Source organism: Miscanthus floridulus, chromosome 7, assembly GCF_019320115.1.
Source record: "Miscanthus floridulus cultivar M001 chromosome 7, ASM1932011v1, whole genome shotgun sequence".
NCBI classification, from domain to species: domain Eukaryota; kingdom Viridiplantae; phylum Streptophyta; class Magnoliopsida; order Poales; family Poaceae; genus Miscanthus; species Miscanthus floridulus.
The window spans coordinates 13,612,258-13,629,661 of NC_089586.1; the positions used below are offsets into that span (position 1 = coordinate 13,612,258).

At 43.3% G+C, this 17,404-nt stretch overlaps 1 protein-coding gene and 2 long non-coding RNA genes across 11 annotated transcripts; 2 read left to right on the forward strand and 1 right to left on the reverse strand.

The window, feature by feature from the left end:
• The first annotated feature begins 1,584 nt into the window (after nt 1-1,584).
• LOC136462612 (uncharacterized) lies at nt 1,585-3,247 on the forward strand. The gene is made up of 3 exons (XR_010760777.1): nt 1,585-1,872; nt 2,357-2,494; nt 2,579-3,247. It is a non-coding gene; the product is annotated as an uncharacterized lncRNA (long non-coding RNA).
• Nucleotides 3,248-5,893: 2,646 nt separating this feature from the next.
• Nucleotides 5,894-11,709, reverse strand: LOC136466540 (uncharacterized). 9 transcript variants are annotated; one of them, XR_010761372.1, is made up of 10 exons: nt 11,310-11,709; nt 11,206-11,224; nt 11,048-11,103; nt 10,615-10,793; nt 10,470-10,516; nt 10,084-10,139; nt 8,059-8,111; nt 7,509-7,771; nt 7,301-7,356; nt 5,911-6,269 (listed from the first exon to the last, which is right to left on the reverse strand). It is a non-coding gene; the product is annotated as an uncharacterized lncRNA (long non-coding RNA). The 9 variants fall into 9 exon arrangements; XR_010761374.1 differs by having other exon boundaries at nt 5,916-6,269; nt 10,615-10,722; XR_010761371.1 differs by having other exon boundaries at nt 5,916-6,269; nt 10,615-10,753.
• Nucleotides 11,710-14,765: 3,056 nt separating this feature from the next.
• LOC136465095 (HIPL2 protein-like) lies at nt 14,766-16,688 on the forward strand. Its single transcript, XM_066463970.1, has 5 exons — nt 14,766-15,275; nt 15,364-15,571; nt 15,692-15,774; nt 15,879-16,045; nt 16,220-16,688. The coding sequence occupies exons 1-5, from the start codon at nt 14,766-14,768 to the stop codon at nt 16,686-16,688; spliced, it is 1,437 nt and encodes a 478-aa protein (XP_066320067.1).
• The last annotated feature ends 716 nt before the right edge of the window (nt 16,689-17,404 follow it).

A 17,404-nucleotide genomic window follows, 5' to 3' on the forward strand; every position in this document is an offset into this window, starting at 1 on the left:
GTGGTTACCTGGATCTGCTTGGATGACTATGAAGTCATGGTATAACTAAGTGTTAAATGAAGTTGAGACCGGACGGAGACTTGCAGAGTTTTGGACTGTAGTGCTTTCCGTCTGTGTCGATTAAGGACCGACCGTTGTTGGGCCTCGAGTCATGTTGAACGCATGCCTTACATTTAGCTGGCCGGATAAAGTACCTTCCGACCGCGAAGCTGGGAGATTATTCGGGCCGAGTAGATTGCCCGCAACGCACTGTGCCGGAGCAGGTGTGGTAGGACACGGGGGCGGGATGATAAGACCAAAGTGCAGTCGGTCGGCCCCCGGGTACATGTGGTTCCTGGCAAACTTGAGATTCCTGGAAAGTTGACTCGGTGATCAATATCTCACTTTAGCGGGTGAGTGAGGTTTGTGTAAGGAATAAATCACCAGCTGGTTAGGAATCGATTCGAATCGCCATCGCTCCTGGATAGTGAGCACTTGACTTGAGTGACTTCATCGTAGTAAATGTTTATGGAACACTTGGACAGTTATAATGAATATGACAGTATGGAAGTTGTTTAATGATCATTGGTTATCATTATCTGCTTAATCACATGTTTACTCTAGTATAGGTGCAAATCTAGTCGACAGGTTCATAATAATTAACTTGGCAATAATGCTTTTAAAAAGGGTCTTGAAATGCTAAAAATGTTTCTTTTCGCAAATGAGTCAGCTAACCTAGTATAAAGCCCTTCATAATCCTTGGTGTCATTTATTTTTGGTTATGTCGGGTAAGTCTAGCTGAGTACCTTCTCGTACTCAGGGTTTTATTCCCACTTGTTGCAGATGGGCAGATATATTACGGCTACTGTATCAACTGCCTGTATCCTGCGATGGGTGATGCTTAGGACCATGGGCATGGTCATTCCTTACGTCTCGTCTGATGCTTTTGTTGGAGATGATCATTCGCTGGCACTATATTTGAACTCCGCGTGTGTGTCTGTGGTTTGAACAAATGACTTCCGCTACTTTTATTCGAACTGGTTTTTGTAATAACTATGTTGAAACTCTGATGTATCCGTGATGCAAACTTTTATGTAATATGTGATGGTGACCGCTAAACTTATTACGATCTTGGCTGGAATGGAAGTTGGTTTGAAATCCTTCGCGATTTCACGGACTACCAGGTTATACGGGCTTAAGTTTGCTAAATCGTCTGCTCTGGCGGATGATTTTCTTACTTAATTTCGTATAATTGGTCGGTTCTGTTACAGCAGGGACGTGAGGACGGAGAGGGAGGGGTTGAGTCGATGACACGTGGGCCCCACCTGTCACTAAGATGGAGGTTGCGTGTCAAAACCGCTCCACGTTGGACAAAACAGTCTCACCCACGCTCAGATGCTAAAAGTGAACGGTTTTAACAGTTAGGGTACTAGACGGTTTTGTAGTTGAGGGTTAAAATTAGACCAACACAATAGTTGAGGGGCAAAAAAAAGTGGACTTAATTCTTTAGAAAATAGCTTGCGTGCACTGAAGTTGTTTAGATTCACTTCTTGAATTATTCCAAGATCAGGATAGGATATTCTTCTGCTAACCCTAGCAGATTCTTGTATCCAGTACTTGAGTCGTTCCAGGATTAGGACATTCTTATGCTATCCCTAGCACTCTTGTACCAAATAAGCTCTTAGGTGCATGATCATTGCTGGTGTGATTGTTGTATCAAATAAACGAACTTTTAATTGCTCCAAATGTTCATCGACCTCATGAAGCCGGCAGCCACCCATATGTGCGACCTCTTCACAGGCGGATCCGGGGCATCAATGCCACGGCGCCACACTTCAACACCAGTGATCTGGCTGTGGGGTGGTCACCACCTATGCGCCCGCCCGGTCACAGGTGCGAAAACTTCCTGTGGATCTAGCTCGTGTGATTTACAGTTCTGGGGTACCATCTTGGCCAGTTCACTCTGCACATCAGTTGTATGTTAAATTGTTAATCATGCTTTGTTATAGTTATGAGTTTTCCCAATTCGATGCCTCAAATTGTACTCTTGTCGCATGAGAATGGCTTTGGTAGGTACCCTAATATTTTTTGGATGCCTCAAACTGTACTCTTGTCTGTAATGCTACTAGGCCAGACGTCCCCTGAAGGCACTGGATTTGTTGAAATGTTACGGTGCTGTTAGTTTTTTCTTTTGACAAGTTCTGCTGTTAGTTGTGTTTTGTATGTGATGTAAGCTTGGCCATCTTTTTCATTAGTTTTTGTTTGTTTCTATATATAAAATGACTGAATAGGAATAAACCCGTGAACGCTTTTGGTTTGTGGCTGATATAGTTTCTGACATTCTTGTGCATTCTGGAATATATGGCGAGATGTACAGTTTCTGTGTTGCACTTATGTTGCTACTTCATCCACTCATTCGGGAAACCTGCAGCTGATGAATGAGGACCTGCTCAAAAAGTCTAATGAGAAAGCTGTTTCCATTGCTGCTCGTTCACTAATCACTTTGTTCAGAGAGGTCAGGTCTTTCCTTGCAAGTTTTCTAATGTTTTTCAACATGTTGGAATTCCTTATCGCTAAACCTCTGTTAATTGAAGTTCAGATCTGCGCTTCATTGTTAGTGAAAGATCATGGCCGTCCTGTTGATCCAGGGCAAAAGCTCGGCCCAAAGCATTTGGAGAATTCACTGTTGCTAGCAATGTGCAAGGCGCTGAGTTGCTAGATGAAATATTTCATCGGAAGGGGAAGACTTGGACGATGGCTCTGATGCTTTTGGTTCCGATGATGAGACATTTGCCATCTGCCCCTCTTGGAACAGAGGAAAATATGGAGAGTTTATCTGATGCAAACAAACATGATGCTAATAATGAAGATGTCAAAGAGGAAGATGAAGCATCTGAAGAAGATGGTACAGGTCAAAACTGATGATGAACTAGACAATGACTCAGACGGTGATACTGATATATCTGGTAAAGATGAAGAACTGAAAGAAAGCATAAATGGTTCATAGGATGGAGGTTCAGACCAGGATGAAGACAGCAATGAGAAAGATAAGTCAAAAGGAAGCAGCTCTAAGGTGAATATGAGAAATTTAAGTGATTATATTGGAGAGCTAAATGCAGCTGATGCAACCTTGGAGCTCTGAAGCGGTTAGCAGGTGCCAAGAAGGCTGAAGTTCCGTCTTATGAAGCTTTTTTTTGGGCGGATTAAGAGATATATATTAATATTTTAAGCAACATTTATATCTCTAAATAAATTTATTAAAAAACTAGATTCAAACATCTTTTAAATTCTTCCTCGACCAGCGCCTCGCCACCCCCAACTAGGCATGCACCTCGACATTCACATTATACCATCCTGGCGCGATGTGCTCCACATCACACAAATGGTGGACTGTGGGGTTCTTGTTCCGAAGAATGAAGTGTGCCAGCCTGCTGGGCACCGTACCTGCTCTGCTTTTTACGTACTACATTTTCCTGCCGGACGACCGGTGGCGGAGCTAGAAAAAAAAATTATGGTGTACGCTTGTCTTGGGGTTATGTAGACTTTTATTTGGAGGGTGCGAATATAGTGAAAATTTAGCTATAATCACTATTTTTCTATTTTTTGCGTGGGTGCGGCTGCACCCACTAATGACAATATAGATCTGCCCATGCGGACGACTGTGCCTGACAATTAACTTACGAAATTAGGACCTGATTGGTTGGTTTTCAATTCTAGCCCCGCCAAAACTATGGTATGCTAAATTTTGTAGTCATCAATTGGTTTATTGCTAAAAAAAATTGACACACCAATGTTTATGACTAAAGTTTTGACAAGTCTCTAGAAAGTTCTTAAACTATGTGAAAGAAAATTTTGGCAAGCCTTGATTTTGGCTATCAACCAAATGCACACCTATGTCTTTTGCCCTAACTTTGGCATCATTGATTTTGGCAAGGCTAAGTTTTAGCTTGCCATAGTTTTGGTTGGGCAAAAATTGGTATCCAACCAATCGCTGTTAGTCGTGTACTCCCTCCATCCTAAATTATGAATCATTATAACTTTCTTGAAAAGTCAAATCATTTCAAATATGATCAAATTTATATAATATAATAAATAATAGCTATGATACCAAATAAGTATAATTAAATTCTTCATTAATTAGAGAATTTTCATGTACCTATTTGATATCATAAACTTTTGTAATTTATATTTTCATAGTATACCTATTTGATATCATAATTTTTTATTACTCTCTCTAATTTTAGTCAAACTCGAGATACTTTGGACTCTCGAACGACTTATAATTTGAGATGGTTCGTCAAGGGGACCCAACAAATTTCGTGTCACAATCTAAACGAAACACCATGCTCGGATATACAGTTTTGGATAACTGCAAGAGCATGCCGCGACGCAATCCAAACGTGTTGGTACGCACGATCTATAACTAGTATTTTCTCAGTCCAAAAAGAATATAAATAACGTTTTCCAAGAAGTCAAATATTTTTTTAATGTAAAAAATATGTATAAATAATATTAATGTTTATGACAGGTAATAAGTATTATTAAATTAATCATTAAATATATTTTTTAATAAATCTAATTGGAGATAATATCTTATTAGATTCTTTTGATTCGCTGCGTCCCATTTGCACTGTCCATGGATGGGATGTGAATTTCGTGTGATTGGTTGCAGGGGCGAAGCCCAATTATTGACCGTGGGTGTAGATGCACCACCCTGATTTTTCTTTTCAAGTTATATACTCAAATTTTTGACCCTTTATGTACCCCTCAAAGTCCAATAGACTGCACCCCCCACGGCCCAGCGGCCCAACCTGCAATTTCGATTAAGGAAGGCTTGGAACTGCAAGATCGATTGTTTCTCGTAACCTCCGGCTGTTATTGTGATACGTCGTTCCATCTTCCGTCGTTCTGTTTCAGCAAGTCCGCGTCGTTCCGTCCACTCGGCTTCTAGCTTCTGCAGGCCCACGGCGCCCTTGCCTCGCTCTTGTGCATCCAGCGAAGATTGCCGTCACGGCGTCACCCGGAGGCCGGCTACTCTGCAGGCTGCAGCTATCCAGCTACGAGCCTAGGACTAGCTACAGAGGCCAACACCCAACAAGCATCAAGGATTTAAGCCGGTATGAAACTAAATTAGATGCTCCCATGCAGCCATGCCTTTTTTGTCTTTCTTAATTAATCTGATTTTATGTACAAATTAGGTCCCTTTGGAATACGAGATTTTTTTCCCGTTCCTACATTTTTCCTGTGAAAAATAAATTGTTTCTGAAAGTATTATACACTTTCTACGAAATTCCTGCGTTTCAATACGGGCATAAAGCTATAAGTGGTTATTGTTTTACTTTTACAACGGTCTATAGTGTTAGGCTAGTTATTTGTGTTTGAGTACAAATTTATATGTTCTTTTATTAGGCTGATGGAACGGTTTTCCATCCAAAAAACACTAGAGTCTAATAGTGCCAATAATGTCGAGAATTACAAGCAAGCATTCTCAGAGAATGGTGGAGACTAAAAATGTTATAGATAGCTGAGAGGATTTTTTTTTTGAGGCATAATGATTATGAAAACAACTTTACGCAATCGCATTGGTGATAAATTTATGAATAATTGTCTTATTTGCCACGTGGAGAAAGAAGAGATGTCGAAAGTCAAAAATAACACCGGTTCGTCGATTCGACAATGCAAGGATGTAGATTTGTTAATAACTAGTAAAGGGCGCGCGCCCTCGCGCGCGAGGATAAAGGACTATGGTCAGAATAATTAGTGTATCATGCACATGTCGTAGGCACGGTCATTTGCGTAGTAATACAATGGTGCAGGCATATGGCAGTGGCACTGGTAGTTTACAGTGTACCCTAGGAGCCGATCCAGCTGGCTGTAACTAACAAATTGTAGATGGAAGCCTGATAGCCTGGATATTATACGGTAACCAGGCCTGAAGGCGAGCAGATAAGCTTACGACAGCATTGGACAGTTCTAACTAACAATAGATAAGAGTGCAATGCCCTGGCTATTATACAATCAAGGGGCTTCGAAACGGGTTTCATGGTTATTTGTACAGCACTATAAAGTAGCTAAATATGAATACACCCTTCATTGGCAACAATTTCTCGCATGTTGTAATAGCATTTTACGAAAGCTTCAGGTAACCAAAACAGAGTTAAAAAAAACACCTTTATACTGCAAAAGAGCTCTTCTGTATGAACCAGTCAAGGATATCTCAGATGATCCGCACATTGTCCCTCAAATAACTTATAAAATGATCAGCATCAAAGATGTCTCCAAATTTCCTGCTGAGAATATATAAGTTTTCAGAACACGACAGTCTGGCAGGAAGGAAATTACGTATTTAAGTAGGCCCTATCATGCGAAAGTGGAGCATAGAATCATTTCTTAACTGAAAAGTTGCTTGGAAGAGATTGTAAATTAAACCTAGAAACAGCTCTAAGAGACCCTAATTGACAACCGCCTTTTACACGAAGCCAAACACAGCTCTAAGAGTTACCTGAACGAAAGATGGGCAACGATTGCATTCTCACAGTAGCCATAACAACTACAACCTAGAGAAAGGTAGGTTCATGGATGAAAACGGTACAGAAATATTCCGAACCGACCGCTTTCGTTTTCTATACTATGATACCATTTTCTATATTATGATACCGTTTCCGAATTTCGTCAAACATAAAAATTTGTCATTTTCAATTGGTTTCACAACCATTTTCAACCATTTTTTGTACGCTTTAATTGCTAAAACGTAGAAATATCCCGAACCGACCGCTTCCGTTTTCTATATTGTAATACTATTTCCGACTGTTTTCATCCTTAGCTAGGATAGCCCAAATGTGATTCTATAATTACATTTCAGATGGGCAGAACATAGCAGCTACTACAAGCATAAAATTTGAGCAGTGTAGGCAGAGGCAAGGCTAAAGGAAAAATTAAGATGTCCACCTCATGAGCAGCTGCTGCGTTAGAGCAGGCAATATGGCAGCAATGGAGGTATTCAGAACATCGACAATATCATTATTCAGGTGCATGGAATAATATCCACCATTAGTTTGATGAGGGGAAAAAATCCATGCATCATAGAAGCATAGGTATGGTACAGCACGAATAAGAAACAGTGATGGTCGATATAAACGGTCTTGTTGCAACATAAAATTTCATCCAATAGAAAAGCTCAAGTGGTGTCAAGGATTGAATCTGATCATTGTGAAAAGAAGCTCGCAGGTAGACGACAGGAGATACCAAAAAAAATTTGGCAAATGGAATTGTGCACTGTGTATACATGATGCATTAAGCCACATGCTGAGAATGGCCTCACCTGAGAATGCCCTCAGCTCATTATGCTGAAATTGATCTTGCATGGTTGCTGGGGTCCTGCAAGGAAGCATACATACATGGTTTCAGTCTAGACATGACAAGAAGGGAAAAGGAAAAGTGGCCTGTTATGATTATGGAGTGCACAGATAAGAGAGGCCACAATAACAGTTGAAAGGCAGGAAAGTCCAATCTTAAAAATGAACACCAACCTGAGCTGTGTAAAAAAGGCTGCAACGATGCAAAACTTGTCCTGTCTGAGAATCCAAAAGGACCCTGCTAGAGGGAAGGAAAAAAAAGATTAACAGATTAGGAAACCTAAATTAGAACGAGCATATACGTTAGATTTAAGAAAGTAAAATGCATGTATTGGTAGATGCAAAGAACAGTAGGCACTTCCTTTTTTCAGTCCCCTAAAAAAACTAACTCCTATTGGATCCCAGTCCTTAGCCGATGACAGTGTAACTCACTTTTTCTGAAACGAAAGAGTGAACCAGTTGAGAGGCTTTGATGTGCAGGGAAATAAACCAAATGAACTATGTCAATCAAGTTACCACTATTTGGACAGGTAAATAAAATCATTCCCCCATATGTAGGCATATGGTTTGGACGAACTATACACAATTTCAGCAGTTGGTGAGGCCATTGTTCTTGTTAAATAAATTTAATGCATTAACAGTCATGAGCGAAGCATATTATTCATGGCAATAGTACGAAAACCGAAACAAAATAGAATATCATAATTGACTACATTAAGCCAACCTGTACAAACAGCGGAACCTTTATCTGTTGCTGTAGCAGCATGTTCCATACTCCTGACCAAGATAGAAAAATTCCACTATTAACAAATATGAACAATATATAAGAGTTAGGATCTTAGTAACAGTAAGACCATGCTATGAATAGGATACCCATATAAGCATGAATTGCTCTGTTTACCTAAAACACATGGAGATCGTGCAATATGCAGAAAAGAAATTTTAGGCATGTCATGAATGAAGATAGAAACTGAAGATTGTACCCGGAGATCAGTGACTTTCATCTGTGCCCATAGCACCTAAAATTAATCTCACGCATACTAAAGGAAGATATGGCAATAGGATGCTCGAAATTACATATCCAACAAATATACAGCCTACTGGTCTGAAGAAAACATTGCAATTATTAGTGCAACTGCAACATTGGTTGGAAAAAGGTGCATGGGCTTTCTTCTTACGAAGCAGCAGGCAAGCGTCGTCGATGTTCCCAAAAAATATCAACGGAAACATTAACTGGACCAAGATAAAAGCAAGTAGAGCACAAGAAAGCACAAAATTCATACCCAAAAAAACAGAGAAACAGGAGAACCAAAAGCGACCGCCTACAACCAAAGTGTATGTTAATGTAATCTTTGGGAATAGGGCATATGCTCAGAAACGACATTATATAATCTGACATCACAGGCAATGATCACAGGTAACAAACAGGCAAAGGAATAAATCATCACATGCAATGGCAACACAACCTCAGATCTCATACTTAAGAGCAAATTGCAGCCGCATAGTATGTGACTAAATAGGCAATCAGTGGTATCTCTCATTGGTGTGTCCAAACTAAGCAAAACAGATCAGGCAGGAATGATTGCAAGAAAACACAGGCAACCAATTGACCATTGCCTCAGCTATCATGGAACATGCTGAAAGAGACTGCAAAAACTGTACCAACAGTGGCCATGGTCATTGCCTAAGTTGTCAACATAGTAAAAAGATGTAAGAGGAAGAATGATCATAGGTCATGAGCATTGTCTCAGGCATGTAAAAAACAAGAAGATGTAATCTGTGCAAAAGAAAACCATGATCATTACATGGAACACAAATAAACATAATTTACAGTGCAATCATCATAGCAGTAGCCCATTCCCTCAATTCTAAACGTAACAACAGTCCTGACTTCGTACTCATCACTGCACATGGCTGAAATGCAAACAATGAACCCAAAACATCAGCATTGCAGCGCACATGGTGTGAAACAAATATCAGTGACATGCTCATGTGCTCAGATCTCTGTCATAACCGAACCGAACAGATCAGGACTTACAGAACAACAAAAATTCACAGTAACCATGTAGATTGGTGGGAGAAAAGGATGAGAATACCAGATCAGGAGAGAGGGAGAGAAAGAGAGGGGGAGTAAACCAGGACGGATCGAGGGAGAGCAGAGTGGAGTGGCATGGTAAAATTTAGTTGGCAAGCATGGAACAGCAGAGTGGCTTTGGAAAGGAACCCTTTTTTCTAGCAAGAATAGGTAAATATCCCACCGCAGACCAAAGAGGAAAAGAAGAATTAAACAGAAGAACTTGAATCAAAGAATCACATAAAGTGAGAAAAATAATCGAGGAATGAATGCTAAGGGAGGACAACAGCCTGGCGTCTCCTTGCTGATTGCAAGGTAACCAGGTAAGAAAAAAAGAAAGAAAAAGAACAACAGAACCGCGGAAGCATTGCCAAGGAAGAAGGAATTGGAAATTGATCCATCCACCGACAAAGGCGATCAGCAATTATTATTCTGTCAATCCTCCCCCAGCCTACATCTGGTTTGTTGGAGCAAAAAGATGCAGCCATAGGTTCAAAGTGTCAAATCAGGTTAGTACCCTCCCTCCTTCACTGAACCTAGGATATTTACACATGTAGGTACCAATATAAAGCAATGAGAGGTCTATAAAAGGATGTAGATACACCAAGCAGAAGGTATCACAAATGAGATTATTGCCATAATCAATCGTTATCACACAAATAAGATACTACGTACCTCAACAGTTAAGCTTTTTGGCATAGGTAGTTCACACCCAAAATGTTGTTGGTTTCCTGCACAGAAGAAACGAATATTTTTTTACCCTAAAAAGTGAGAACTAAAAAGAGATTGCAATCATGAAGACTAACAAGAGACTGGAATCAATTAAAACCTAAGAACTTTGGAAAAGTTCTATATAACACTATGCTGATTTTAACCAATGCAAGGTTTTAACTGTCATGTTGTATCTCTTTGACTGGAACTATCTATTGTTTGTACGTAAGGAGGTGCATCGAAACTAAAAAAAAAATTCTTGTAGCACGTTATAAATAGTAATTTAGAGGCAATACTTGTCTACATTTGTAACCTAAAACATCCGAGCCAAAAATAGCTAAAATCATTACCTGTCGAGGCCGCATCCCGATTGCAGCTCAGAATACCAGGCGACGACCTAGATCAGTGCCAAACCCAGATCAGTGCCAATCTAAAAAAGATATCAAAAAAAGGAAAATGCCCACAATGTACGCTGGCCAAACACCACGCACACACCTGAACATTACGTGTTCCCCTTGCAACAAAACGAACGAATGTATTGATATGTTCCTCAGTGCATAATAGATAGAGAGATGGGGACGGAGATTAGGAGCAAGCACCTGTCTTCTTGAACGAATGGAATCAATCCCTCAAACTCCAATAGCAGTTCACAGTGCAGCAGCAAAAAGTGAGAACTAAAAAGGGATTGCAATGATAAAGACTAACAAGAGACTGTAATCAATTAAAACCTAGGAACTTTGGAAAAGTTCTATAGAACTATATGCTGATTTTAACCAATGCAAGGTATTAACTGTCGTTTTGCGTAAGGAGGTGCATCAAAACTAAACAAAAAATTTCTTGTAGCACGCTATAAATAGTAATCTAGAGGCAATACTTTTTTACATTTGTAACCTAAAACATCGGAGTCAAAAATAGCTAAAATCATTACCTGTCGAGGTCGCATCTCAGAACACCCGATTGCAGCTCGGAATAACTGGCGAAGACCTAGATCAGTGGCAAACCCAGATCAGCGGCAATCTAAAAAAAAGATATCAAAAAAAGGGGGAAATGGCCACAATGTCCGCTGGCCAAACACCACGCACACACCTGAATAGTACGTGTTCCCCTTGCAACAAAAGGAACGAATATATTAATATGTTCATCAGTGCATAATAGATAGAGAGATGGGGACGGAGATTAGGAGCAAGCACCTGTGTTCTTGAACGAATGGAATCAATCCCTCAAACTCCAAGAGCAGTTCGCAGTGCAGTTAGGGTTTCGTGGAACAGACGCGGACCGGCGACAGCAGCCAGTGCCGTGGGGCAGGCACGCTGGCGGCCACCGGCGGTGTTTGGTAGCACCGCGCCGTTGCGGGGGACCGCCGCCGCCGGGGTTCACGCGCGCCGCCGCGCACCAAACCGGCAGGGCCGTCGCCCAGGCAGCGCACCGCGCGGGGCGGCGCCCGGCCCTGGCAGGCACGCCGCGACGCCGGGAGAGAGGGAGAGGGAGAAGGAGGGAGAGGGAGAAGGAGGTAGGAAGGGGCGGAGGCGGCGGCAGGGGTGGAGGCGCTACGGGGCGGGAGAGCGTCGGGGTCGGGAAGAACAAAGAACTATCGGGAAGGAGAATCTGAAAGAAGAAATAGAAGTTGGAGTATTTATTTGGTTTTCTGATTTCGAACGAGAAGCCGATAAGCAGGGTAGGAGCCAAAAGAAGCCAACAAAGAAGGCGCTTCAAGCGGAATCGGCTTCAAACAATCTGGACCGTCCATCACAAGATCTAACGTGTGCGAAGATTTGGGGCGACGTGGAGGGTGGCTCCGGTCGAGGAGCTGGCCATCTTTTTGGCTTTTAAATTTTCTTCGCTTCGCCACTGATTGGTTGGCCGGGAACGATGTGTCAGACGTGCAGTGCAGTGCACAGTCTACGCCGAGCTACTTTTTCTTCGCCGAGCTGCGGAGTCTCCGTGTCCCTATGTCATATATGGCGACATGGCGTCATTGCGGACCAACGCCCACCTTCGGGTATTTCCGCCGTGCTATATATAAGCCGGTGGCCGGGCTCGAAGCTTTGACAGCACCGCTCGAAGCTACTGCTTCCAGCCTTTCCACTCTGTTACAAGCTACTGGGTACTGCATCGCCGATTCCATGATGATGATGATGATGCGGATCGTCCTCTTCCTCTCCCTCGCCTGCTTGTCTCTTGTCTCTTGATGCGTCGTGTTCACCTCCTGCTGCTTCGTGTGCAGGTAATTAACATAACATGCATCATCTATCATCTTTGCATATCAATCCGATCCGTTTGCTTTCTTATCACGCGTGTACTGCTGCTGAACAATCTTTGTATGTGCTTTAATTAGTTTGTTGTAGGAACAACGACGCCCTTCTGTGGGTCTTGCTGCTGCAGTGCCGAAGACGACCTGAAGCTGCGGGAGGCATTCCTCGCCGAGGTGAAAGCCCACGGTTACGAGGACGCTGCCTGCAGATCCCAGCTGAAGGCCTACATCTGTGCGGTAAGTCCGTCATTGTTCCACCTCTCCTTTCTGGCGGGTACCCGTACACGGGTGTGTTCCTTCTGTCTTGCTGCTGCGCTTCGCCGCTGGGGACTGCCGGGTACCGTTGCCCGGGTGTGGGTAAAAAAAAAAATTATCCAACTAGGATCAAGTTCGTTACAACGGGAAAAAAAAAATCTTGATAATTCAAGTAGGACCATTTGTTTGGCGTTGCAATGGGAAAAAAAATTCCACGATAACTCAAGTTTAAACGTGTTGTAAATTACCAAATACACAAAATTTTAAGCATCAAATGTCAGCAAATATTTTCACCGAACCTGAAAGGCACACATGGCAAACAAATCAATCTTGGTCTATTCCTTCCAAATATTTTCAATTTCTCACAGATCAACAAACACTACTAAAAAACGATTTGTGGCAACGCCTCCCTTTCTTTGTAAGGACGGCTCTATATTGAGCCGCCCCTACAAATGGTTGCCAAATGAGCCGCCCTTACAAATGGATTTGTAGGGGCGGCCGGTGTTATCAGCCGCCCCTACAAATAGACCCATTTGTAGGGGCGGCTCTATATCCAACCGCCCCGGCTCAATATTAAACCGCCCCTACAAATAGACGCCGAGTATTAAAAATTAAGCACTAAAATTTAAATTTTGTAAACGACCTTGGATAGAGAAACAACCAAAATGAAAGTTGTAGATCTCGAAAAGTTATGAAACTTTGTAGTTGACAACTTTTTAATTTGAAATCATCTTGTCAAGGAAAACTACGTTTGAATTTCTAAAAATTTGAAATTTGAATTTTTTAAACGACCTCGGATGGACAAACAGTAAAAATGAAAATTGTAGATCTTGAAAAGTTATGAAACTTTATAGTTGATAACTTTCTCATTTGAAATCATCTTATCATGGAAAACTACGTTCGAATTTCTCAAATTTGAAATTCAAATATTATAAGTGACCTCAGATGGAAAAACTACCAAAATTAAAGTTGTAGATCTCGCAAAGTTATAAAACTTTGTAGTTGACAACTTTTTCATTTGAATTAGTTTAGGGCCTCAAACAATAAATTTATGCTCAATTTTATATAATATGTGGGGAACCGAAATGGACTGTAGACTCAAGTGAACGTAAGGTGCAGTGGTAGAGGAGTTTGCGTGCGAGAGAGAGGTTGCGGGTTTGAATTCCGCCCGACTCAAAGTGTGGAAAAATCGTGAAAAAATGCTACAACGATAGAGCGGGTGGGTGTGGCTACCGGTGGGACCTCCTCGGATTTAAAAAAATTGCTATTTTTTGCCTCTTTTTTCATGATTTCTAGAAATTGATTTGTAGGAACGTTTCAATATCCAGTAGAGACCCTTGGATAAAAACGGCTGAGCAAACCGCCTCTACAGAGCCTCTGGAGCCGTCCCTACAAATCATATTCTACGTAGTGAAAAACAAAGCCTGAGAAGATACACATGCCTCGTTGCCACAACTCAAGAGACACTATCTGCGAGATACCCAGCCACCTTAGCGTGTGCCGGAGTGGTGGCCACAATCTAGGGTGTTATTTTGGGTTCGGATCAATCTAGAAATTGATTTATTTACAGACAAAGGTAGTAGTAGAGGCAGACCCATGCCATTTACATTTTTACAACTAATAACGAATGGGCCCCATCTACCTCAGGGAATGAAAAAAAAATCTTCGAATTAACTGGACCAAACACATAGGTGTTGGCACAGTAAAAAGCTACAGCCACAGCACCTCCTCTAGTGCTACCGAACACCCCCTCCTTGTGAGTGCACAAAGTGCACCCAACTGCAGATAATGACAGGGTGCTGAAATGAAACATTTTTTGTGTGAAAAACATGCCTTTAACAATGTACTATAAAAAGGATACTCTTCCAAAAAAAAAAACTCCTACTCCTACACAAGCAGAATTTTACATGGAACTGATCTTTGAGCTGATCTGAAATCAAATGGTCCATATACCTACTCCTACACAAGCTGAGTTCAGTAGCATTTTTTATTTTGATTTCAAACAAAATTTACACAACCATAGATTAAAGTATCTATGTTCTATATATGAAGGGAACAAACTTGTAATCAGACTAAAAAATTCACTTCAAGCTCACGACTAAAAAATAGATCCTGGCCACTCTAATGTTCGTATGCGCAGATGTGCGTGGCCGCCACTGCTCCGGCCGACGACGACACGTCCTCCACGCTTCCTCTCCGTTGCGCCGGCGCTGCGGCCCCGCCGTCCATCTCCACTACCCGTCACGACGACGACCTAGGCAGCACTGACGGCGGCGGCAGCAGCAGCACGCTGTGCGTGCACAAGGCTTCGACGCAGGCGTACGATGGTGTGGTGCCGCTTCATGACGGATCTGGCCGACTTCTCTGCTGGCGAAGAAACGGGCAGATATGGTTGGCTACGGTGGACGTGGTGGACCCCACCGGCGGCTCCGTCCTCCGCGTGGGCGACAAGCCGGTGGTCGACCTCGGCACCTTCCTCGTCAGCCAGGACGCCGCCGCGCGGGGCCGGGGCCTCGCTGGGGTCGCTGTCCATCCCAGCGGTCGATTGTTCGTCTCCTACTACACGACCGTTGCCACAGACGACGGCGGCGCCTTCCTCGTCGTCGACCAACTGCCGACAGCATCCTGGAGCGGGCACGAGGTCAACATCGTCTGTTTTCACTTTTTCAGCAGCTCGTACGTGTACATCCTCTGATTTCTACCCTTCGTTATTATAGGCCAACAGGAACCCGGCCCAGGCTAGGACTACGAGGGTGTTCTCGATGGCCTTGCCCTCGGAGCCCCGCTCCTCATCAGTAGGCTTTCTCCTCGACTACTACGGTGGCCAGATCCTATTTCGGCCCACCAACGCTGACTCTTTCCTTTACCTCGTCACTGGCCCGGCCCAGAGCGATGGACAGCTGCAAGCAAAAATCTTGCGCTTTCGCGTTGGAGGCATGCCGTCGGGTATGTATGTACGATTTTACTTGTTTGTTTTTTCATTTCTCATCATCTCATCGCAAAAAACCAATCACCTTCAAATCTTAACATAATTTGCATCAGGAATCGGTTCCATGGAGGTGCAAGTATACGCATCGCTCTTAGGCGTCCCGAGGCGATGCGCGTTCGATGCCCACAAGCCTCACGACCTCTACTGCGCAATCGTTAAGGTTATTCTGGCTTTTTCTTCGCTGCTGCTGCAAGTGATGTTTTCCTGTGTTGTGGGCCTTGTAGTGAGTCCAATGCATTTACCAACGAAACTCATAACGTGCAGGAAGAGCAAGAGGTTGTATACCTCACCTCAGACGACCCATCCCCGTCTGCCATGCCGCCAAGTGCCTCGCTCATCGTGGCCCACCAACGACCCACGCCAGGAACGCCGCCATCCCTAGTAGGCGGCCTGCTTTACCAAGGTTACGCGGACAACACCCTCGCCGGAAGGTATTGTCCCTGACGGCTTATCAACTAGAATCTACAGTATTTTTCTCTCACAACAAAATAGCTTCAGCCGGCTTATGTATCAGCCGAACAGAGCACCGGTTCATTCATCATGCATCCTCGGTCTTTTCTTACCTGTGTGCGGTATCGGCATGTTTGTACTCTCTCTATATACAGCTATATCTACATGGAAGGCTCAGAATTCTGGTGGACGGTGGCGTCGCCGGTGAGCAACTACACCACCACTCGGAACCTCCGGGTCACGTGCGCCGCACCTGCTACCGCTACATCTCGCTGCCACGGCGGCGACTTTGCTGGCGGCAGCGTTACCTCCTTTGCGGAAGATGCAGACAAGAATGCCCTCCTGCTCGCAACAGACGGTGTCTACATGGTTGTGCGGCCCAGCCTCTGCGACGCCGACGGCACCCACAGCGGAGCCCCCACATCCACATCTACTAAGAGCCTTCTCAAGTGGATCTTTGGTGTGATAGGAAGCCTGATAGCGATTCTTGGTGGTGGTTACGGGGCGTACAGGACATGCAGCTGCTTCAACAGACCGGCTGACATCACGGTCAACGCCACCAACGTGAACATCCACAACGGCGAAAATAAAATCGAACTCACCGTTATTAGTACAGAAGGATAGATCCCCAAAGAAGGTTTCTTTTTTTGGTTTTTCTTTATTATTAGACGTTATCTTCTTTTCAGTTGTTGTGGTTGTGTTGGTGATACGTGTTGTTTGCTGTTGGCAGAGTTATTCAAAGAGTAAAATGCATCCTGGGTCCTTAAACTTTTAGGGCATTCCTATCTGGGTCCTCAAACTAAAAAAGCGACTATCTAGGTCCCTCATCTATTGCCGCCGTGCACCAGAGGTCCAAAACCAGCCACGCAAGCACCAACATCCGACGTGGCATGTTCTCTGGCATGCCACGTCGCCCAGTTGTGGCACGGGCCCAGTGTTCAGCTACCACCGTGGCTGGCTGAGAACGTGCCACGTCGGATGTTGGTGCTTGCGTGGCTGGTTTTGGACCTCTGGTGCACGGCGGCAATAGATGAGGGACCTAGATAGTCCCTTTTTTAGTTTGAGGACCCAGATGGGAATGCCCTAAAAGTTTAAGAACCCAGGGTGCATTTTACTCTTGTTCAAACTATTGTAGTCAGTGTTGTTTTATTTTGTAACCTCCTTTGTGGATCGTTGTTTGTCCGATTTGAGTCTCTTTCTTTATTAATAAAATACAATATAATCGGCAACTCTTCTGTCCAGTCCGTTTAAAAAAATAGACCCAAAAGACAAACATCGTCTTATAATTTGGAATGCAGGAAGTACTGCTTACTGCTGCTATTGGTACTAGTTTTTGTTAT

What these genes read in the sequence shown, in the direction of transcription:
- LOC136465095 (XM_066463970.1), top strand. Translation starts at nt 14,766, where the DNA reads ATGTGCGTGGCCGCCACTGCTCCGGCCGACGACGACACGTCCTCCACG. An exon ending in GCGGGCACGAGGTCAACATC is followed by an intron (nt 15,276 to 15,363) that starts GTCTGTTTTCAC and finishes AACCCGGCCCAG; the next exon opens with GCTAGGACTACGAGGGTGTT. An exon ending in GACAACACCCTCGCCGGAAG is followed by an intron (nt 16,046 to 16,219) that starts GTATTGTCCCTG and finishes CTCTATATACAG; the next exon opens with CTATATCTACATGGAAGGCT.